This window comes from Asparagus officinalis, chromosome 8 (assembly GCF_001876935.1).
Source record: "Asparagus officinalis chromosome 8, Aspof.V1, whole genome shotgun sequence".
Taxonomy (NCBI): Eukaryota; Viridiplantae; Streptophyta; class Magnoliopsida; order Asparagales; family Asparagaceae; genus Asparagus; species Asparagus officinalis.
In genome coordinates this window covers 47355551-47379616 of record NC_033801.1, presented here as the reverse complement: position 1 = coordinate 47379616, position 24066 = coordinate 47355551, and the positions used below count along the sequence as shown (strand labels likewise).

At 38.1% G+C, this 24066-nt stretch overlaps 1 protein-coding gene across 1 annotated transcript; it reads right to left on the bottom strand.

Annotated features, from left to right (window-relative positions):
* LOC109851439 lies at nt 1058–7032 on the bottom strand. The gene is made up of 4 exons (XM_020421570.1): nt 6362–7032; nt 3090–3240; nt 2745–3005; nt 1058–2661 (listed from the first exon to the last, which is right to left on the bottom strand). The coding sequence occupies exons 2-4, from the start codon at nt 3229–3231 to the stop codon at nt 1274–1276; spliced, it is 1791 nt and encodes a 596-aa protein (XP_020277159.1). The 5' UTR covers nt 3232–3240; nt 6362–7032; the 3' UTR covers nt 1058–1273.

Sequence of the window (24066 nt, the reverse complement as noted above, 5' to 3'; positions counted from 1 at the left end):
CATGTTAATTGGAAAGTTAAAGTTAATAGTTGTTTCAGACAGTACAAAATTTCAACCAGACTAACCTAACAAACTCACAAAACCAAGAATTACATATAGTTTATTAAAAAAATAGAAGAAGAATCCAAACACAAGGTACTACCAATTTTTCTTCTAGACCTCAAATTTTATGATACTAATTGATAGAAAAAATGAATCAAATTATAGTATAACATAAATTTAATTATAAATAAGTATAATATAAATTAATTACCTCAATAAAAATACGATCCAAGAAACTAAAGACATATGAGAACATCCCAGTACATGCAATTGTTATCAAAATAATTAAAAATTTCGAAAATATGAATTCAAATTTCCATAACTGGATCCATATATGAATCCACATCCAAATCCATATCTGAATTCAAATGTTCAGAATGTATCCGAAATTCAAACTGATAACCTAATCCGACCAAAAATCTGAAACCATATCCTGAACCGTATTGGTATCCAACCGGTTTTAAATTTGGCTACCATGTCCGCACCATATCTGAATTCAAATATCCAGGTCGTATCTGAAATTCAAACCAATAACCTCATCCGACCAAAATTTTAAAACCATATCCTGAACCGTATTGGTATCCAGCCGGTTTTAAATTTGGCTATCATGTCCGCATCACTGTATACAGCTACGGATCAGATACACCCGGACCATTTTGTACCCCCTAATCACAACTCAAATGCTCATCCAATAAAAACATCACTGAGTACTAGAGTCAACACTGCCGATAAATAAAAAAGGATAAGAGTGAAAGAAGATCCAAAAGAATTCAGAGGGCTACTCAGTTTAACATTTATGACGAAAACAACCGAAACAAAATTGATTAATATTACACGGGATGATTTCTACATATGATGACAAAATATAATAGAAAAATACATATATGAAAGACCGACACTTGAATCATATAAGGTTCTTAACACTGTATCCCCCTGTCCCAAGGCGAAAAACGGCCCGAGTTTTTTTTTTTTTTTTTTTGGTGGGGTGGGGAGGGGGGGAGGGTGTTGGGGGGGCTAAGAAAATGTAAAAAGATGATACATCTCGGTACGGTTTCAGTCCATAAGAGGATCTTCCACCAAAAACTAGTTTACAATGCCACCAGAAACTACCAGCCTCCTACCATGAATGTACAAAGTTAAAGATGAGTTACGTTCCAGAAGCAGTACCGTCAACTGGTGCCCAATATAGTCTAGACTCAGATATGTTAATAATCCAATAACACAGCACAATCTAGCTGACACCATTGCCTTCCCTGCTCTTCTCCCAGGATTCATGGCCACATACCTCCTCAATCACATTACATGTTGGCAAGAAGTCAAGGCCCTTGTCAAATCCATGGAAGTAGCCAATCTCCCATGGCTTCGAATCATAATGACCAACAACGAGATCATGATCTGTCATACCACTCACGCCTTCGTTCCTGTATTCAGGATGGAGGTTCCCATGGTCACCCTCCAAAACATCTCCACGACCACCAGAAGAGTCATTACTGTTGTGTTGACCCTCATAGGATGTGCAAGAGTCATCATGCACTTCTTGATCCTCCCCAATAGAATCATGTGTATGCAACCCCTTATGTTGCTTCCTAGAACTAAATATCGACTTATCATCACCGACCCCTCCAGCAGAAATTCCATAGTCTTCATGTTCACAATAATCTTCTTCTGCATCCTCATGGATATCTTCCAAGCCATCTCCAACAACCCCATTATCCTCTGCAGCAACATCTGCTGGAGACTCAACTGCTGAATCATCTTCCTCGTCTTTCCGTGTAAATCCAAACTCACAATTGTCACTCTCTTGCCACTCATCATTATCGCTATCCACATTTAATGGATCAGATCTGTTTTGTTCAGCTCTCTTCCGAAGCATGAAGACGTTGAAGTAGTAGCTAACAAGCTCTTTGCTGCTTTTGGAGGGGAAAACTCGAGGAAGATCATCCCAGAAGTTCTTGCCTAATGATGCCGGATTGGACGCTACAACGTCACGGAACAGCTGTTCCTCCTCTTCGGTCCATCCCAAAGTTGCATCTTCTCCCATGTCACATAAGCCCAGATCTACAAATCGCTCATGCCCCAGTATACTCCTAAGCTCTTCTCTCGCTTCCATAACATGTTGTCTCACACATCTAATTGAGCCCTCATCCAAACAGCAACAGTCAAATTTGCTGTGTCCAAGTGAAACAACCAAACTCAGTGAAGTTGATTCGGGCATTGGCATAACACAGTGTCCAGTCCATTTATCACCAAGATCATCATCAGTAAGAATGTGCCCAGCTGATGTAGAAGCACCAGGACCATCTCTACAGGAATCAGGGAAGCTTTTGGATCTCCATGCAGGAATAATTGCTTGATGACCTTGTCCAATAGCAACACGTTTTCGAGGAGGGTAGTTGAAAACAAGTGACTCAGACTCCTCTACTCGATTGAATCGAACTGGCCAGTGGTAATCTTCGTAATATCCAGGGAAAAAAGATAGCTGCACAGGTGTTTCCAGCCGGGACTCGTCATTTGTTCTGTACGAGAACCAAGGAAAACAAAAATTGCTGCCATGAGAATCCTTAGCAGTCTGAGAAACAGCAGCATCCTTTCCGTCCTTGAACTCAGTATCGGACAGGGCTGAAACAAAATAGACTGGATTTTAAAGACTTGCTTGTCATTCAGAAAACTGTCAAATAAGACTTAAATTTGTTCATACTTACAGGCAATAAGTGATTCCTGCTCACAGGTGCTACCGAAGGAAAGAAAATTTCCATCCAGTTGCCTTGTGCGCTTAACTGCAACTACGAGGTTTTCATCATCATCAAAAGGTCGTTTGCTACTCTCCAGTCTAGCTGTTTCATCGTCACTGCGCATTACCTCCGGCAAGCTGGATGTTTTGTCATTCGTAAATCCATAATTACCATCGGAATTAACAGCATCCACATTTTGCAACTTGAAGTTGCCTCTGGTGCTAACTCCATCTTTGAATCACATCAAGAATATGTCAAGAAAAATTATGAGTTGACATACTATGTACTATATGCAGTTTACATGTTCTGTTTTACCTGCAAATTGTTGCTTCTCAGGAATATATCTATGAACAGAAGATGCAAATTGATCACCATAATCTAGTTCCGTCATGTGCTGAAACGAAAGCTGGAGGGAATCATCATGGTCAAATGGCAGCTTGTTATGCTTAAACACCATTTTTGATTTCTGACAAGTGAAGAAATTTAATGCAACTAATTAGATGATTCTCATCAGTTATCATCTTGAATACTATATTTGCAGAGGTAAGAATAGTAAGCATTGCATTCAGCAATTAAATAAATAGGAAGTATATGACTTCAGTGCCAATAAACACTTATACAAGAGTCAAAATAACTGTAATAATGATCTCCCATTGCACCACATAAAGAAGGATGTTAGCAGATGTGGCAAGAGGATGCCAAAATTTCAAATAATCAATGTAGTCAAAGATTAATAGGATGAGGTAAGCTGTCCATAACAATAAAAACATCAACATCGTACGCTATCCTAGTAAACAGGCGGTAGAGATTTCAATCAAAGACTAATATCTATTTTAGGCGAGTAAATATGTTTAAAAGCTAATAAGATGCATCCCATCCATTTTTAGCTGGCTTTGAGAAATTGTTTGAAAGTAATATCTCTATAATCTCGAATCAGAACTCTTTTGAGCTATATGCATTCTCATATAAATACATAATATCTATTGGAAGCTGCTATGAGATCTAGGTATTCTCATCTCTATGTATAATATGAACCCATGAGGTTCGCCTAATTGAGTCAGGTATAATTGCTTAACGCCCAATATAAACAAGTTGGGTGCCAATATTATTAAACTTTCCAGTTAAAATAAGGGTTTTTTTTATTTTAGTCCCCCAAGTCTTGCTTATTTTGATATTAGTCCCCCAAATTATAGAAATTTGAAAATAGACCCCCTAATCCTTCAAGTATGTTGGAATAAGTCCTAGTAGTTACCTTCTAGTTAAAACTGAGGGAATATTCCGTCTATTTTAAAAGTTTAGATGCAACAATCACTGTTTTAAAAAACCTCCGCCTAGTCCGCTTAGACGTACGCCTAGGCCTAGACGGTACCTAGGCCGCCTAACTAACGCCTAGCGCCTAGGCGGTATTTAGGTTGTCCACCTAGATTTTACCAGCGTTTAGGGGAGCATTATCTGCTTACGTGGATTGCACCCTGTAGGCCTTAATTATGATTTTATGTGTCGTAGCCTACACGTCCTCCAAACTCCATTAACCTCCAAATATGAACACCTTCACTACCTCCTCCGACCTTCAGCAAAACCTCATCGACCACCACTTAAATGAAGAAAGAAAAAAAAACGCTCAGAAACCGCTTAGGCATCTGTCTAGACGACTAAGCGCTGGGCGCCAAGTCCGACGCCTAGAAGCGCCTAGCGTGTAATGTAACATTGGCAACAATCCCACTATTAACCTTACAAACCCAAATCCAAACCCATTAAAACAACCTCCTACCCGTTTAGGAAAGCCCAAAACAAAACCCATTAGCTGGTCTTCTTCCCCAACAGCTATCACTTGACCTAAACCCATGTGGCTATTCTCTCTAATTGGATAGCTTTTTTTAAGAGGGGAGGGGAGGGTTGGTAAGTATACAATGGCAACCATCATAAATTTGTGGTTGTTTACATTTTCTAGTGAGGGGAAGGATTGGGAGGGTTAAAAAGAGCAAATTTCTTCACCTTCTTAAACCTCCTAAAATGCGCGGATTGGGAAGGGAGGGGTTGGATTTTAAGAAATTTGGTCCCTTCTCTTCCTATTTTCAACTCTAAACAAACACAAATTAGATCAATCACACTCCCTCCCTATACATTCCCTAGTTGTCTATCCAAACACGATTAGTTACATCACTCCCTCTCCTTTCCCTTCCCTTGGGTTTAGTTCAATCATCCCCCTCCCCTACCCTCTTCTCTGTCCAAACCCACACTAATGGCTGCAGCTCCTCCATGCAGATCCCTTTCCTACATCAACAGCCTCCTCTCTCTCCTCCGCCCCGAAGCTCTCTCCAAGCTCCGTCATTTTTTCTCTCTCCAACCTCAATTCTACACAATCCTCCCTCATTATCATCCCAAATTAGGGCTAGAGTGAGGATTAGGTTTACCTCCCCAATTCCAAAAACCTCTTTACTGCACCTCCAGAATCCAACCCCAAACATTTAATCTCAAATCAATCTATTTCGAACTCTCAAATGTCGACCTCGATTTCCATCAACTCCTCCCAAAGCACCAATGAGAATCCCTCTCTGCAATCCTCAGAACCTTCATAGGCTCTCCATGGACCTCCGATCAATCCCGCATGAAAAGGATTTTTGCGTGAAGGAGTGATTTAGTAAGTTAAGCAACCCTAGAGGGTAACTTTGTAATTACCCAACCATAATTTACTATTAACCCAACCATGGTTAGCGTTTTAGACAGAATATGTAATAGAGGGACTTATTTCTACATACTTAAAGTGCTAGGGGGACTAATTTCAAATTTCTATGATTTGAGGGACTAATATCAACATAAGCGAGATTTGAGGGACTAATATCACAAAACCCCTAAAAATAAATAAGCATTACAATTGAAAAAAGAACATCTGAGATAACCAAGTTATTAATGGATCTCACTAGTTGCACAAAGGCAATGCAAATGGCAAAAGGTAGCTAAGATAACCCTTAAACTACAGGATTAGATAGGTAACAGTTTCGAGTGCCTTTCTTAAATCTGACGTGGACCAAAAGGACGTTACCACCTGACACATCATAATATTTTTCCCAGCCCATGATAACACAAGATAAAAATTGTAAACTTGTACTTCTAAAAACCATGCGGTAAAAGATGATTTAAGCAAGCAATTAAGGGTGAGGACTTCAAGCCACTTTGACTATAAGGAACCTTGGAAGGTAAGGTGGATTTCCAATTGAGAAGAGCCAACATCCGCAATCCTCCATATAACACCATGCAATGAGCTATAGAGATTTGTAAATAACTCTAGAACTCGGCATATAATGATAAAATGAAGATTAAAAAAACAAATTATCACTCTCTATAGAACAGGTCTCTTCCACTTCCTGCTAGTGAATAGTCTCCATGAAGTTGCACAATTCATTTCGAAACGGTAAAAAAAGGACTAGCAATGGTGATTGATTGCCGTGATGCTTAAGGCCAACATAAGGCAGACACATAAGCTGAAAAAAAAACACTTCACCAGCAATAAATAAAACATAATAATAGCAAGTACAATGGCATTAACAGAGATATAACTAGAGAAGAATTTTGGAGCTAAGAATTACCTCAAGAAAGTTAATGAGGGCCCGCCTCTAATGAAGTAATAGCGGTAGTGAGAGGCAAATAAAAACAACTACAAGTTGTGAAAGTGCTACAATCCTCAAGCACACGAAAAAGGTGGACAATGGATTCAAATTTTGTACTTAGGAAATCTAAAATAAAAAACAATTAAGAAATAATCAATCAAAATAACAACCCCAATATGACAGATAATTTGAGCTCAAATTGAAACGCAAATTCAAGACGCAGATCACAGAAATGGAAAAGAAAAAAAATCCAGAATCGAACAGATTCTGGAAGCCCCGACCTAGATCCGACTCGAGTACAACCGGTATAAAAATCGGGGGTCAAACGAGAGGGCGGGGGGTCACCATACGACCTAAACTATCTATTAAGGATAAAAGATTCACCGATCCGATCAAACCAATGATAAAACAAAAAAACCCCAACACGCTGGAAACCCTAACCCTAGAACCGAATCAGGCCGTCAATAGAGAAAGAAACTGGTAGCAATCGAGAGGAGACACAGAGATCCGATCGAATTCGGAATCAATTTGAGGATTTGAAGAAGAATCGAAGGTGAATCTAGATCGAAATCGGGTGGATTTGGCGGGGGGCGACGAAAAGGGGCAAAAGAAATGGATCGGGACTTCTATTTTTGTTTATTTTTTTATTAAATTCGTGGTCCGAAAGATGCGATTGACGGCCGGCATCTTTTAAACCGGCTTCTATCTCGGGTCTCAAAGTCATAGGAAATTACATTTATACCCTTCCATATCGTTAAAATAACACAGCGTTTTATATATTAACTGAATAAGAACAAACAGAGTACGTAGAATTTCCGAGGGTGCTTTAGGAAACGTATAGAGTAATGCAGAGGAGAGCCAAGTCACGTCTCAACAGTTTAGATATTAAAATCGCATCCGTTAATTTAATATACGACTTCTTGATGGACGGTCTAGATTGCTGAAAGATGGTGTTTGGGATCTTGAATGGTCCGCTTGAACCGCCGCCAGCGAGCGCGTGAGATGGAATTAGCCGTTGTTTTTTTTTACGAATACATTTTCCGCCGTTGGATCCACCAAATATGACCAATAGGTTGACTGGTTGTTTGCTCTTGCTCATACTAGTATGCGATACGCGCGTCGCACGTGATGCATGTTAAGAAACTATAAGCCGCCAGCGCGTGAGATGGAATTAGCCGTTGTTTTTTTTTACGAATACATTTTCCGCCGTTGGATCCACCAAATATGACCAATAGGTTGACTGGTTGTTTGCTCTTGCTCATACTAGTATGCGATACGCGCGTCGCACGTGATGCATGTTAAGAAACTATAAAAGGTGAGGCATTTAAATGTCAAATCATATTTTGCGCACCATTTTTAAGATTATTTATTGAACATATAGTTCATATAAAACAAATACTAATAATATATATTTCTAAATAATATCTACTAAACACGTTTAAATCAAATAAATCGCAAAAGTAAGAAGGACAGTAATGACATCAATTACATCATCATTTAGATATTCTTGTTAAAAGCAAACATAATTGCAGGTCTATTGATAAAATAGAGGAGAGAATGATTAAAATAAGAGAAAACTTTGGAAAACAAAGATAAAAGTGAAGGTGTTAGGATTCAAAATAACAAAGAAAGTTGAAGCTTCATATGCCAAATTAATGACAACGCGTAATTTGAAACCCCTAAACAAATCATAATGTGTAGCAGAATGCAAGCAATATCCATTCATCACTTCACCATCCTATAAAAAGAAAGAAAACAAACACTTGAAGGGGTTATAAATAAGAAAAGGAAGCCGTTGTCAGCTAATGCTGATCATTCTCACACTTGGGTGCCTCCTTGATCTCAACAGCCCAACATCCTGCATATATTAACATAACATTTTTATAAGAATATGAAATTAGAACTCCCAACTCTCACTGCAACTGAGCAAGTTATATTTAAAAAATACCAAGCATGCATTTAAAATGAATTTATAAAAGATGTACCACTGCATCAAATACCTCAGGTTCAATCCAGTGAAAGAAAGCCTGGCATATGAGAGAATTTTAGTATGAAAATTCTTAACACTCCTTATAATTTTGAAGTTTTCATATGGTGGAAGGGACTCCAAGACAATTAGCTATCTCCAAGAATTCAAGAACATGTCATATTGCAGTTTACACATTTTGTTTGAATCATATACACATCTGTATGTTTGAAGTCCACAAGTTAAAGTTGTCTTGATTTTGACATTGGCCTTAGATGCAAACGCAGTAGCTTCAGTAACTCTTGCTTTAGATTTGATCCTTGTATAATGGAAATCAATGGAAAATACATTTTTTCTATGAAAAGCATCCATAGTTGAAAATAGAAAGAGCATTTATTAGGATGGTACAAAAATGTTTTAGATTCATCCTTGTAAATTGCTTTGAATTTATCCTTATTTATTCCAACTTAAGTGATGTTAGAGAGAAATAAAAAAAGAGACATAGACAATAATTTTTCGTCAATCCAATTTAGAACAAGCAGTAAGTAATGTTTCTTAAATTCAATAGTAGGTGCAATATACCTAATGAAATCATATGCTCAAGAAATCAAACCAAAATAGATCCAGGATTAAAAAAACTAACCCAAACTTATATTTAGCAGAACTTTAGTAAGGATTAAAAAAAGAGACATAGGCAATAATTTTTCGGCAATCTAATTTAGAACAAGCAGTAAGTAATGTTTCTTAAATTCAACAGTAAGTGCAATATACCTAATGAAATCATATGCTCAAGAAATCAAACCAAAATAGATCCAGGATTGAAAAAACTAACCCAAACTTATATTTAGTAGAACTTTAGTAAGGATTAAAATATAAACAAACTCGAATTCATTCAAAGCATGATGTATTCATAAATCCATATACATGATAACTATCTCTTGTTTATTCATTTGTATAACTTGATCATAGCGTAGAGTGTATACTAAAGAATCAGCCACATTAAGTAAGAAAAATATCATCAAGGAAAACACACCTTGTAGGTACACACATTCCTTAGAGTTGACGCTACTATTAAATTGATTAAGTTTTATCCATAAAATCATTGTAGATCATTATACATTTTTTTTAAAGATCATAAAATTGGTGAGAAAATGTGTATCCTAAGAATAAAATGAAGTAAAAAAATTATAAAAAAATGTTTAAAGAAATTGTTAAGTTTGAGCAGAAAATGTACTATATTTACCTTTGATCTATCCCCAAGCACGGTGTTTAAAGAAATTGTTAAGTTTGAGCAGAAAATGTACTATATTTACCTTTGATCTATCCCCAAGCACGGATGATTATTGTCATAAACCTTCCTATAAGAAAATGTACTATATTTACCTTTGATCTATCCCCAAGCACGGATGATTATTGTCATAAACCTTCCTATAGAATAAAACCATTTGGATTGAAAGTTCACTTATGTGTCATCTCACACCGTGTTAAACCTAAAATTATTAGTCAATGCTTTAAATAGGATTTTGATTATATTTGCAAAAATAATAATAAAGAGTCTAAAAGGCAAAGATATGAAGAATTTAACTAAGTCGATAAGGTTTTAATTACCCATACAAACTTAAGAATTTACAAAGTGGAACAAGAAACAAAACTTATGATCAAAATAGGTGTAACACAAATTTAAACCTTTTCAATCATTTATCATTCATCCATAAAATTTGTTTATGGTTCATTGATTCTTCATAACATGTCGCGTTTATGTTGGATCCAAAGTATTGATAACCTAAAATTAACATGTTTGAAAGAAATAGGGGTTAAAGTATTTGATCTAATAAATTGATTTCAAAATGAAAAACTTACAAAATCCATCAATTTCATAACCTGAGTTTGTATCAACTACTCAAAAGGACAAAGTTATGCGATTATGCTGGCTTTTCACAAGTGTTCTGATAGGTAAAATTAGCAATCTTTTTCTATCATTTCATTAGAGATTCAAAATAATAAGAGATTAACAGATTTGGAAAAAGACAAAGTACCTCATATAATCTCACATGAGTTATCAACCATAAGGTGGTGAATTTAACTCCAACATTTTAGCCCCATAGAACTATTAGTTGATGACTTTCTAAATTAATCTTAATTAAGTTTCCAAATAAAAGGAATCTCCTAAGCTGGTGTAGAACCCCGTAAATTTTTATATGAATATATGTGATTTATTAGTAAATAAATAATTCTTTTATGATAAATAGCTTGAGGTCATTGATATACATGATGATAAGTTATTCGAGATGATATGAGAGTATGGGTGTAGAGTTTTGTGCGTTGGTTTTGCAAATAAGTAAAACATGCACAAAAACTAAATTTTTCCAGATCAGTCGACACATCAGTCGACTGACTGTATCGGTCGACACATCAGTCGGCTGATACGCTGATTTCCAGTTTTTCAGGTTTCGGGTCTGTTTTGATTTGGTTCGGGTTTAGGTCGGGTTTAACTGTTCGTATATATCCCCTCTCACCCGAAATCACCCCTCTCACCTTCAGACCTGAGAAAACCCTAGCCCCCTCTCCCCTATCTTAAACCCTAGTTTTGTTCTTGGTGATTTGGGGGAGAACTTGGAGGATTTTCGGCGAAATCTTCACATTGCAGCAAAGGGGATCCACTCTCTCTCAGATCCAGGAGTTGTTCATCACCCAGAGGCGAGTAACATCTCGCCCAACTCTGCCCCTTTTGTTTTACACAAATTTATTGAGTTTAATGAGTTTTTATTGAGCCAAAAACGTATTTTTAGTACAAAGAATAAATCTTTATGGTATATGATGTGAAGTATTGAGTTTCTCAGTTTAGAAAAAGATCATCAATGTTTTATTCTATCGGTCGACTGATCAGTCGACCGACGGGCAAATTTTCAGTCATCAGTCGACTGATCAGTCGACTGACGGGCTGATTTTGTTTTCTCAGCTTCTTAGTCGACTGATCAGTCGACTGGTGAGCTGAGGCTGTGCTGCCTGAACCTTATCAGTCGACATATAAGTCGACCGACGTCATCAGTCAACACATCAGTCGACTGATGAGCTGTTTTACAGATTTTTGATCTGTTTGAGTTGTTTTTCGGGGGTCGCCTCGATAACCTGACCCTAGTTTACCATGTTAATGATTTATCTGTACATGTGGGATGACTTTTGACATAAGTTTAGACATGTACACCGAGATGCGGGTGAGTTTAGATTATGTATTTCTGTCCGCATATACTTTTCACAGTTACACAGTCCTCGTGTTGGACTATAATCCATATAAGTCCTCGTGTTGGACTATAATCTATTTCAGTCCTCGTGTTGGACATTTGCCACTTATTCCATGTGTTTGGAAACCACAGTATTTAGTTCCTGTATCGGACATATTTCTTAACCCTGTATATGACTTTCTCACAGGAGTTTATGACATGATACTTATGTAGATTATAACATGACATACATGTAAGTTATAACATGATACTCATGTAAGCTATGACATGGCACTGTATTTATGCTCTGAGATTAGTTGTATTTCTTTTATTATTGTTTCCTGTACTAGAACCTCGGGTTTAGTGTTTAGGGATTTACAATTTGAGATACAAGGTATATACATGAGGGTTTCCTTGTTTGGATTATTTCGCTCGACGTACCTATGCTCATGTTGTAAATTTCTAAATACTAAAATCCTCTTTAGTAAGATCAATGATTTTAGATCTATTATGTATTAACTGTATTTTCTTATACAACGAGCCATGTTCCTTTGGGGTTGGTTGTGATGTTGCTCGCTAGCGCTTTGACGCTCGTTGTCCCTCCCCCTTTCAGGTAACGAGCCAGGAGCCCGGAGAGTCGCAGGTTGATGGCGACACACTTTAGTGCTCAGCTATCTATTTTGGCTAGGATTTATTTTGGAGCTCCATTGTAGATTTATTTGACATTTGAGGACTATTCTCTAGATGTTGTAAAGGCTTTATGCCTTATTTCCTTTACTCAGATATTTGTACTTGAGACTTGTTGAGTATTCCAGTTATCGATTCAGACATTGGCTATGTATTTCTGTATGTTGGATGACGAGATATTTATGTGATCCCTATCACTTCATCAGTTAATTCTTGCACTATCTTTTACTTGCTTTTGTACCTACACCTATTGTTGACTCTGCTAGATAGATGTTAATTGTGATGGTGAAACATGTTATTGCACGGTGAGGTGCAAGGCAGGTTTGACATTCTTGGTTTCACCTTGGACTGCAGCCTTGTGTGAACCCAGGGGCGTCACAGCTGGTCATGCAATAGAATTGTACTGGTTAGAGGACAACTATTTTACACTATAAAGATTCAAAGTAACTCTATTAAGAAAACTACTTGCTAAAAACTCAAATATAAAAGTTTTTTCATTTATTATTTGAACTGGACAACCAAAGGACAAAGAACATTTGTACTGCTACCCATTATTATTATCTAATACAATATAAACTCTCTACTTGGTATATTTCATAATTTCTAGTAAAAATATTTACAAAATAATATTTTAGAATATAAACTAATCGTGAGTTGATAGTAGCAAATTCAAACTCCATATCTATATAAAGCAAAAATACAAGATAATGAATAATATAGTTGGGAATTATATCTCATATATATACTCTATTGTTTAATTTAGCACATATAAAGTGGGCAAGCGAAGAAAAATTGTATGTAAAGGGACTATTTAGAAAATGTGATACCCAACATTTTAAGAAGTTGAATCAAATTTAACAAAAGTAATGTCAAAAACATTACTGATGAATGGTGTCATAATAAACCTATTCACAATGTGATTGCTAACATAATTTCTCCTATTAACACATTTTGATACTCATAAAATATGTAACCTTGATCTTCATTAAATCACACAAAATTGTCAAATTCACCAAAGAACCGTACCTCAAAGAAACAAAAAATAGGAAGACCTTATGTGAACTTATGGTCATAACTATGCCTCTGTTTATACGTGTGGGTGTGCATGCTTTATGTGTCACAAATTTGATTAGGAAATATTTTTAAATTGAACCATATCCCTCCTTACTCTACTTCCTAGTAAAAAATAGAACAAAAAAAATTACCCCATTTAATGCTAGGATTGGCTTAGAAAGATTATCATCATCTCGTTGACAATTTGTAATAAAAAAAATTCTGATAGAAAAGTTCTTGCAAATCATCCATCTTACAAATTAGAAAAAGAACAATTCCATCAACTCAAATAATAATAATAACAATAATTTAAAAAAACATACGCTCAAATAGTTAGGAAATTATGACAGAAAAGTTTTGGATTCATTTCATTAGTGTACTCAAACTAAATTCAATAATATAACTTGCAAACATTCATTAATTTTCTTCAACACAATCCCGATCTCCTATTCCTAATAACATCCTAATCTCAAAAAAAACCATAAAGCTTAGTAAAACGTATGATTCTAGTCAGCCACTCTCTCTATAGAAACTTCTTTTCTACTTTTACTTATCAACTAACCTCCTAATAAATCAGGCAAATTAGTGAAAATTAGGGAAAAGAAGAGCTAGAGTTGAAACCTTTAGAAAATCCTTATGAAAAACTTCTAGAAATTAGCAATTCTACTTAATCCAATAACAAGCTAAAGGACAAAGTTTTAATCTTTTTCTTCCCTCAGATGATAACCTGAGTTAGACAAGATATTTTCTAATTGACTGATAAGTAAACAAAGTAGAAAAGGAGGTATTAATCTTATTATCATCCTAATTGTATTATTGGTGCTCCTAATAAAGTTCTTGATGGGCTTCATACTTGCTTATTCTTGCAAAAAATACCTTAAATTGGAGCTACTGAAAAAAATTGCTCTATCTTGATAGATGGATTCTCCCACCAAACAGAAATCCCTCCAATCATCACTAAATTAAAAGAATTGGCTATAATATTAGGATTATGGTGGCAGATTGTTGTGGGATTATAAGAGCATGTCTCGCTAAAGTTATTAAAAGACTCAGCGATATTAGAGTTAACGTGACCATAATAAAAAATATTTAATAGGTTGGCTAATGTTAATAGGTACTGACTAAAGTTAACAGATACTAGGTATAGTTAATAGGTACTATCTTAAGTTAATAGGTACTGTATATAATTAACAGATAATGACTAAAGTTAACACGTATCGAATATAATTAACAGATAATGACTAAAGTTAACAAGTATCGAATATAATTAACTGGAATTGGTTAAAGTTAATAGATATCAGATAAAGTTAACAACTACTGACTAAAGTTAACAAGTAGTGGATATAGTTAACAGGTACATGCTAAAGTTAATATGTACCGGATATAGTTAATATGTATCGTCTAAAATTAATAGGTACTGGGTATTGGATATAATTAATATATAACGGGTAAACATAACATTAAAGGGGATAAACTTAACACATAATTGATAAATTAATAATTGGAGTAAATGTTACGAATGCTTTCTCATCTTTATTTTTGCTTTACAGTAGTTTTTTTCTCGTCTTTATTTGGGTAAAGCAAAGATTGAATTACCTAATTTTGTTCAATTGTGCATTCATAATCAAAACTTTGTACTCTTCTTTGCATTTGAATGACAAGATAACTCACATAGCATTAGCATGGGTTATAAAATCCTAATTCATCACAGTTGCGCATTACAAAAAACTGAACTTTATTTCAAATTAAAGCTTTAAAATTGCAGAGATCTTACACATCTCTGTTTATCATTTCATCAAATAATTTACATGCAATCTCCAAACTACCACATATCTACACCCACTTAACATACTACTCTAAAAAGCCAAGATGAGGATCGCGGTGAGCTCGAAGAGGAGATACTGCTCCAAATGACATGTTCATGTTAAGTATCATAAGTACTTGTTAACTATACCTTGTACTTGTTAATTATAATCGGTTCTTGTCAAGCATCACTTGTATATGTTAACTATAATAAACGATTCTGGTCCAAGTATAACGTATAACTGTAACGTAATTTGTACCTGTCAAAAGTAATTTATAATTTATATATTGAATAATTTCTCATCACCTATTAGTTAACAAGCAAACAGATTTTAGAGTTAACATGACCATATATAAAAATATTTAACAGTAACTATGTATAGTTAGTAGGTACTGGATATAGTTAACTAGTACAAGCTAAAGATAACATGTATCAAATACAGTTAATATGTACTGGTTAAAGTTAACAGATTGGATATAGTTAACAAGTACTGGATAAAGTTAATAGGTAGTAGATATAGTAAACATGCACAGGCTAAAGTTAACATGCACTGAATATGACGATCCAAAACGTAACAAAATGAGGTCAATGGACAACCATCTAAATTGAGTTGTACTTTAATTTTGTTTCATTTGTGTAGATATAAACAATTCCATGATTTCCATAGTGAGATTAATCTATTTTTAACCAATGAAATTAACAGACACTAAGTTCTCTAGTTGAAGAAAAACAAAAAACTGTAATGTGTGCGGTTCTAAAAGAACACAATCATAACACATAAAAATATCTCACATTCATAAAGTTGTGCCCAACTAGTCCCATAAGCAATTCATCAAATCACATTAACTTCATCAAAGAAATATCAAAAATTTTATTTTTGAGGACACATCTCATAACATTTTCTCAAATACTTTGCATTCGTAAATTTCTAGCCCAAGTAATATCGTTTTAACCTGCAGACTAGACATCCACCACACAAGCATTTCAACAAACAGAACATGTGTCACAAAACCCTCATTATCCTTCTCCTCCATCATTACCCACTAAATCTGAACCCTAACTCTAGCCTTTATCTTCTAGCAACCATCTACATCCCTTGCAGACTGCCCTCCATCACCAAATCCTTCCATACCCCTTCATGATCTCCCTTTACCTCCCCTTATCACGGACCTTACTGGCTTGATGAGATTGACCTATCCTTCTTCTTTCCTTCTCCTTCTCCATGTCCCTCTTAGTCTATCTTATTGATTGCCTCTCCTTCTCCTCTAAGTCTTTTCAAAGCTTGCGTAAGGTGGCGGTGTCGGAGGGTGTGCTCAAGGTCGATGGTGGCTGATGGGGAGGCGGGTTAGGGAGATGTCGAGGTCAGAGGGGAAGAGGAGTGTTTGTGGAAAAATTTGGAGTAAAAAGAAACGAAGGAAAATTGACCTGTATTCCTTTAATCTCAATTACAATTGGATTTCCTGATTACAAAAGAGAGGAGAATGAATTTGATTCTCCCCTTTGTTTAATTCTGGGTTCTTCACGGTGGCGATGAAGTGCCTCCCTCGAATTCTCGCATCGAGTTTGCTCTCTGTTGACGATCCGCACGTCTTGATTCACTGGAACGGTATCTCCTCCTCACGATTTGACGCTGTGGAGAACTTGCAAAGCAAGTTTTAGAACTCTTGATGAGTTGATTGATCATAACCGTAATTGGTTAGACAAGCCAATGATCTCTTCTTTGCTGCCCCTGAGCCGGATCCAAAAACCCGCTACTCTAAACTGATTTTTCAGTTATTTATAGGGGATTAAAGGGTGTAACCGCCCCCCTTAATTCGCTCCTAAGTGGGGCTAATGAGATGTAACCGCCCCTTAAATCACTCCTGAGTGGAGTTGTGATCCCCTCAGATCGTGGGAAACGGTTTTGAAACTGTTCAGCTCGTGTTTGAACGAGTCAAACACGTAATCCATGTTCTGGCATGAATTCTGCGTTCAAACGTAGTGTCTGGAAGCTCAGACACAGCAATTTGGAAGCTGCGTTGGCAGCGTTGGAAGCTGCTCGTGAGCTGCGTTTGCAGCAATTTGGAAGCTGATGGAAGCCGCGTTTGGCAGCGGATGGAAGCTGTGTTTGGCAGCGGATGGAAGCTGTGTTGGCAGCTTTCGGAGGCTGCGTTTGCAGCCGAACATGAGCTGCGTTGGCAGCTGGATCTGAGCTGCATTTTGCGCTGCGTTAGTGGCCGAGCTTGAGTTGCGTCAACGGCTAAAAACACTGTGTCTTGATGCTGGTACGTGGGGAGGACTTCCGCGTCTTGGTTTGAAGAGACAATCGATTTGTAGTTTCTTTCTGTCAGAGCGTTACAAAGATCGTCGTTTTGTAATCTTTGCTTTGATATGTGAGAGTCGTCAGATTGTAACTCTCGATGTTGATTATGAAGGATATTGATTAGAGCTTTCATCAGTTATTGTGAAGGTCGTCAGATTGTAACCTTCATCGATCTACGTGAAAGCCTTCAAATTGTAGCCTTCTGGAAGTCGTCAGATTGTAACTTCCATGATCCGTGTTTGATGGGGAATCAGCTATCTATTGTGATTTTTAGACAGCCTACAGAACCCCCTCCAAAGTTTTCGAAAGTTCGCGATTGACTGAGACAAATTTTCAAAATACTTTGGATCTCAACTCTAATCTTGGAGCTGTTGATTCCTTGTCACAAAGGAGTTGTTCTCTGCACTCGCTTCGAAGGCATCTTGGTTGAAGAGATTTGTCACGCAGGACCTGTGTGAGGATGAGCTTCAAAGAGAAACTGTAGCAACGGTACGAGCTACTCATGAGCAGAAGCTATCAAACGTCATGTCATGGCTCACCTCCATTCAGCTGATGGGCCCACAAACATTCATAGGATTTTTGGCAAACCCTCAGCCATCAACGGATTTGATAAGCTTTTACCGACTACCGTTTGAGTCGGACTAGCATGTGGATTATCTAAGTCCGTTCCACATGTAACGTTGTGCTAAGAGAATGAACCCTCTTAGACTTGATGCTATGATTTTGAATACATAGACTTTGTCATTTTTACGAAAAAAGACTAACCGGCAACGCGTATTAGGCGTAGGCTTATCCCTACTTAGGATTTAGGATAAAGTTCCCCATGCATGAAAGACATGGATTTTTGGTGCTACGATGTTGAATATGTAGACTTTGTCACTGTTTCTTACTGTGTTACTTGAAACACTGAAAGAAAGTTGGAAGCGCCAGAAGTGTAGTATTAACTTGGCGTGAATTTTCACTTAGAGTGAAATTCAGAAATTTTCTTTATTATCACTAGGATAATTCTAGAAAATATTTAATCCACTGGGGATTTTATAATGATAACTTGCTATTCTTATTGAAAAAGGATTAACAAGTTCATTAGGGGGTTTGACTGTTAGAGGTGTGATGTTAACCTAACAGTATTTTTATGGACCTATCGCTCCGTTGACGAGAGTCGATAAGTGGAAAGTGTTACGATCGGAGCAACTTTGAGGACCTATCGCTCTGTTGACGAGAGTCGATAAGTGGAAAGTGTTGCGATCGGAGCAACTTTGAGGACTTATCATCCTATTGAGAGTCGATAAGTTGATTTTGTCAGAGGTGTTTGATATTAATGTGACAAGATTGTGTTGCGATTGGAGCAACTTTGTGGACTTATCATCCTATTGACGAGGATTGATAAGTGGGTTTTGTCAGAGATTTAGTGTTAACGTGACAGGATTTGTGTTGCGATTGGAGCAACTTTGTGGACTTATCATCCTATTGACGAGGATTGATAAGTGGGTTTTGTCAGAGGTTTAGTGTTAACGTGACAGGATTTGTGTTGCGATTGGAGCAGCTTTGTGGACTTATCATCCTATTAAAGGGGATTGATAAGTTGATTTGTCAGAGGTTTAGTGTTAACGTGACAGGATTTGTGTTGCGATTGGAGCAACTTTGTGGACTTATCATCCTATTGACGAGGATTGATAAGTGGGTTTTGTCAGACGTTTAGTATTAACGTGACAGGATTTGTGTTGCGATTGGAGCAACTTTGTGGACTTATCATCCTATTGAAGATGATTGATAAGTTGATTTGTCAGAGGTATGATGTTAACTTGACAAGAGAATGTTGCGATCGGAACAACTTTGTGGACTTATCATCCTATTGACGAGAATTGATAAGTGGGTTGCCAGAGGTATGTTGTTAACAGGACAAGAGAATGTGTACTTATGACTTGCACAAGATTTTGAGAATTAGCGTCTCGCTGGGGAAACTTGATAGGTGAGATTATCATCAGGAACGATGAGTTCCGATACTTGTGATTTGAATACGATTTTGAAGACTTAGTATCTTGCTGAGGAAGATTGAGATTTGAGCAATTTTGAAGACCAATCATCCTATTAATAAGGATTGATAAGTTGATTGTCAGAGGTGTATTATTAACGTGACAAATTGGGAGTGATGCAAGCTGTAGTCATACTCTGTGGGGGTGATGATTGTCAGAAGTGTAATGTTAACTCGACGATGTGAAAGATTCGTTACTCTTAATCCAGTGGATTCCAAGTAACCAACCCCCAGTCTTGATTAAGACTTAGCAGGAGAATAAAAAGAGGTAGATAAGGCACATCACCTAGTGGGGCACTATCCATAAAGTCGGAATAGAGGCACATCACCTGGTAGGCCATTATCTGATGAGTTTGACTATCAGAGGTAACTATTAACGTGATAGTTTTGTGGACCTGCCATCCTATTGAAGATGATTGGCAAGTTGATGGACTATCAGAGATAAATGTTAACGTGATAGTTTTGTGGACCTGCCATCCTATTAAAGAGGATTGGCAAGTTAATGGACTATCAGAGGTAAATATTAACGTGATAGTTTTGTGGACCCGCCATCCTATTGAAGAAGATTGACAAGTTGATGGACTATCAGAGGTAAATATTAACGTGATAGTTTTGTGGACTTGCCATCATATTGAAGAAGATTGGCAGGAGAATTTGGAGGGAATGGACTATCAGAGGTGATCATTAACATGATAGTTTTAGTGGACCCGCCATCCTATTGAAGAGGATTGGTGGGGAAATTTGGAGGAAATGAACTATCAAAGGTAATTGTTAACGTGATAGTTTTGGTGGACCCGCCATCCTATTGAAGAGGATTGGGAGGAAATGAACTATCAGAGGTAATTGTTAACGTGATAGTTTTGATGGATTTCGTGGTTGACAGAGGTATTCTGTTGAACATGACAATTCAGAAAATTTATTATTCATAATCCAATGAACTATAAATAAACCAACCCCCAGTCTTGAACAAGTGCAGAGGGGAAAATAGTAGACATAGCATATCGCCTAGTGGGCCACTATCTAACGAGTTTGACTATCAGAGGTAATAGTTTTATGGACCCGCCATCCTATTGAAGAGGATTGGCTTCAGTGGCCGTAGTATCTTCTTCTTCTGACTGAGAAGATTGGGCTTGGTCCGATTGCTCAAGTTGATCTTACCTACTTTGTTCTTCAGCTTTGATCCTGACAATAATCTTTTGAGCCTGTTCGCCTTGAGAGATTAGTTGTCTCCAAGAACGACATTCTGTAACTCCTATTCGGGCTAGGAGGTCGGTTTGCAAATTGTGTCGACAGGTCTCCACTAGGGTAGACTGTGTCATACCTGTCGGACATCGCAGAGCCATGTTTCGAAACCTTTTGACGAAGGCTTTGACAGACTCCCTCTTCTTCTGCTTAGTGGCGAGAAGGGTATGAATGGAGACTTCTGTATCATCTTCAAAGAATCTTGATAGGAAGAGCCTCTCTAGATCTGTCCACTTTTGGATACATCCGGTATGCAATTTCCTGAACCATTCAAAGGCAACTCCCTTGAGGGTGCCAATGAACAATCGAGCCAGTATGGCATTGTTTGATATCACATTCCTAGTCTGTGACTTAAAATGATAGATATGTTGGTTCGGTGATCCCGTGCCGTCAAAAGTTTGTAGCGTCGGGACTTCGAACTTTGGAGGATAAGGGGCTGCATCCCATTCGGCAGGATAGGGCCTGGTAACTCCCTCATCTTGGAGCTCGCTTCTGTTAGCAATAGCATTGAGGCAGGCTTCCAATTCTTCCATTTTGACAGACTGGAGATTCTGCTCGTTCTCCATCTCTCTTCCTTCATCAGAGGAAGATTCCAGGTTATGGGCTTCTTGGTCAGAAGCCGTGTCATCAACCATTTTTCCCTTCCCTTTGCTTGTGTAAAGTCGGGATGAAGACACTTTTTCTCTCCGGGAAGATTCTTGCCTAGGTGGCGAATCTGTCTTCTGAGAGTTAGCATTGTCTGCGACGATTTGAGTCAACAGGGCCATGAGTTCATTGATGGCCTCCTGATGAGATTTGAGCATGGCCTTCTGCTCATCAAGTCTCTTCGCGAGATCTTCATGGTTTCCCGTCATATAAGCGGAGCTCTCCTGTTCAACAAAAGAGCTTGATGATTGGGACTCTGCAATGGCTGAGTGTTCATCATCGGAATTGGTTCCTCTGGCTAGCCTCCGATAGTTGACAGGGGGAATGGCTCCTGTTCGCGTCCGAGTGCGTTGGTAGACTCCTTCAAACTCGTTAGCGATTTCTCTGACGGTCGGTGAACGACTTGTCTCAGAGTCATCGGAACTAGGACCTGAGGCTTTCCCTCTGCCGATCACATTAATAGTGACCTCAGGATATTTGGTCTCTGGAGACTTCTTCTTGTGCGAACGTCATCGTTGGTTGGGCAAGGCAATGTTCATTAATTGGTCGAACACCAATGGTTTGGCCGCATATGAGCAGCATTGACATTTCGAGAGGACCGTAGGAATCAGTCGTTCACATTGGAATGAACACATGAATTGTTGCATCGGTCTTTCTCTCGATATAAACTCTCTCAAGTCTGTTGTAGAGACTCTAGAATTACTCACTGATCACGAGGTTTGAATTGGAACCCCCAGTCCATGATTGGACATGACTGGCTCTTGGTGAACATGGATCTGGTTGAGATGCCTTGAATCCATGGACTTTTTACATCCGCCCCTCAATCTTGGTGAACATGGACTTTTTACACCAGGTTTTGTATTGGATTTTGTTACCCGAACGCATGCCTGAGCTCTAGGTTTTGCTGGTGAAACGCACCCCTGAGGGCCGCGTTTAGCTTGGCTTATGCAGAGCTCGCGTTAAGGCTCACAAACGCGGAGCTCGCGTTGATTGGAGGATCGGCTGTTTTAGAGTTGTGCCGAAGCTAAGTCCTCTCCTTCAGAGAGAGGACTATATGAACAGTGCAACCCCCAAGGGAGACAGTCCTTCAGTGAGTCGGCCATAACTGGAGCTTTAGTCTCCTTGAAGACTTTGTGGATCTTGCGCATAGCCTTGAGGCTAAGGGATCCGGATGAGAGGGCCTCCTCAAACTTGGCTTGATCAAACTCAACAATAAGAGTTTCGACAGTTATTCCAATGAGATGAATGTCGTATTGCGCCACCACCTCTTCATCAGAGAAGCTAGTCCACAGCGGAGTCGCCATCTTTTGTTTGTGGAAAAATTTGAAGTAAAAAAGAAACGAAGGAAAATTGATCTGTATTCCTTTAATCTCAATTACAATTGGATTTCCTGATTACAAAAGAGAGGAGAATGAATTTGATTCTCCCCTTTGTTTAATTCTGGGTTCTTCACGGTGGCGATGAGATGCCTCCCTCGAATGCTTGCGTCGAGTCTCCTCCACACGATTTGACGCCGTGGAGAAATTGCAAAGCAAGTTTTAGAACTCTTGATGAGTTGATTGATCTTAACTGTAATTGGTTAGACAAGCCAAGGATCTCTTCTTTGCTGCCCCCGAGCCGGATCCAAAAGCCCGCCACTCTAAACTGATTTTTCAGTTATTTATAGGGGATTAAAGGGAATAACTGCCCAACTTAATTCGCTCCTAAGTGGGGCTAATGGGATGTAACCACCCCTTAAATCACTCCTGAGTGGAGTTGTGATCCCCTCAGATCGTGAGAAATGGTTTTGAAACTGTTCAGCTCGTGTTTGAACGAGTCAAACGCGTAATCCGCGTTCTGGAATGAATTCTGCGTTCAAACGCAGTGTCTGGAAGCTCAGACGCAGCAATTTGGAAGCTGCGTTGGCAGCGTTGGAAGCTGCTCGTGAGCTGCGTTTGCAGCAATTTGGAAGCTGATGGAAGCCGCGTTTGGCAGCGGATGGAAGCTGTGTTGGCAGCTTTCAGAGGCTGCGTTTGCAGCCGAACATGAGCTACGTTGCCAGCTGGATCTGAGCTAAATTTGCAGCGTTTGGAGCTTCGTTTGCGCTGCGTAAGTGGCCGAGCTTGAGTTGCGTCAACGGCTAAAAACACTGTGTCTTGATGCTGGTACGCGGGGAGGACTTCCGCGTCTTGGTTTGAAGAGACAGTCGATTTGTAGTCTCTTTCTGTCAGAGCGTTGCAAAGATCGTCGTTTTGTAATCTTTGCTTTGATATGTGAGAGTCGTCAGATTGTAACTCTCGATGTTGATTATGAAGGATGTTGATTAGAGCTTTCATCAGTTATTGTAAAGGTCGTCAGATTGTAACGTTCATCGATCTATGTGAAAACCTTCAAATTGTAGCCTTCTGAAAGTCGTCAGATTGTAACTTCCATGATCCGTGTTTGATGGGGAATCAACTATCTATTGTAATTTTTAGACAGCCTACAAGGAGTAAGAGGGAGAGAGAGGAAAAGGGTTAGGGTAAGGGGAGAATAGGAAAAGAGGAGAGGACGAATGAGTAGTTGTAGTCTCCATGAGAAAAAGAGCTAGGCAGAGAAGAAGAAGAAGAAGAAGAAGGATATTTTCGAAAAAAAAATTGGACTTTTTTCTCTTGGAAAGTGTAAACAGAAGCTGAATCACATAAACCCAATGTATTTAGGGTCAATACACAAAGAAAATAAGACGGGATTAGGCCATATGAAAATTTTATTTT

Coding starts and splice junctions, on each gene's coding strand:
- LOC109851439 (XM_020421570.1), bottom strand. CDS start 3,231: ATGGTGTTTAAGCATAACAAGCTGCCATTTGACCATGATGATTCCCTC. Junction 3,006..3,089: donor TGAGAAGCAACAATTTGCAG/GTAAAACAGAAC, acceptor TGTGATTCAAAG/ATGGAGTTAGCACCAGAGGC. Junction 2,662..2,744: donor GCAGGAATCACTTATTGCCT/GTAAGTATGAAC, acceptor ATTTTGTTTCAG/CCCTGTCCGATACTGAGTTC.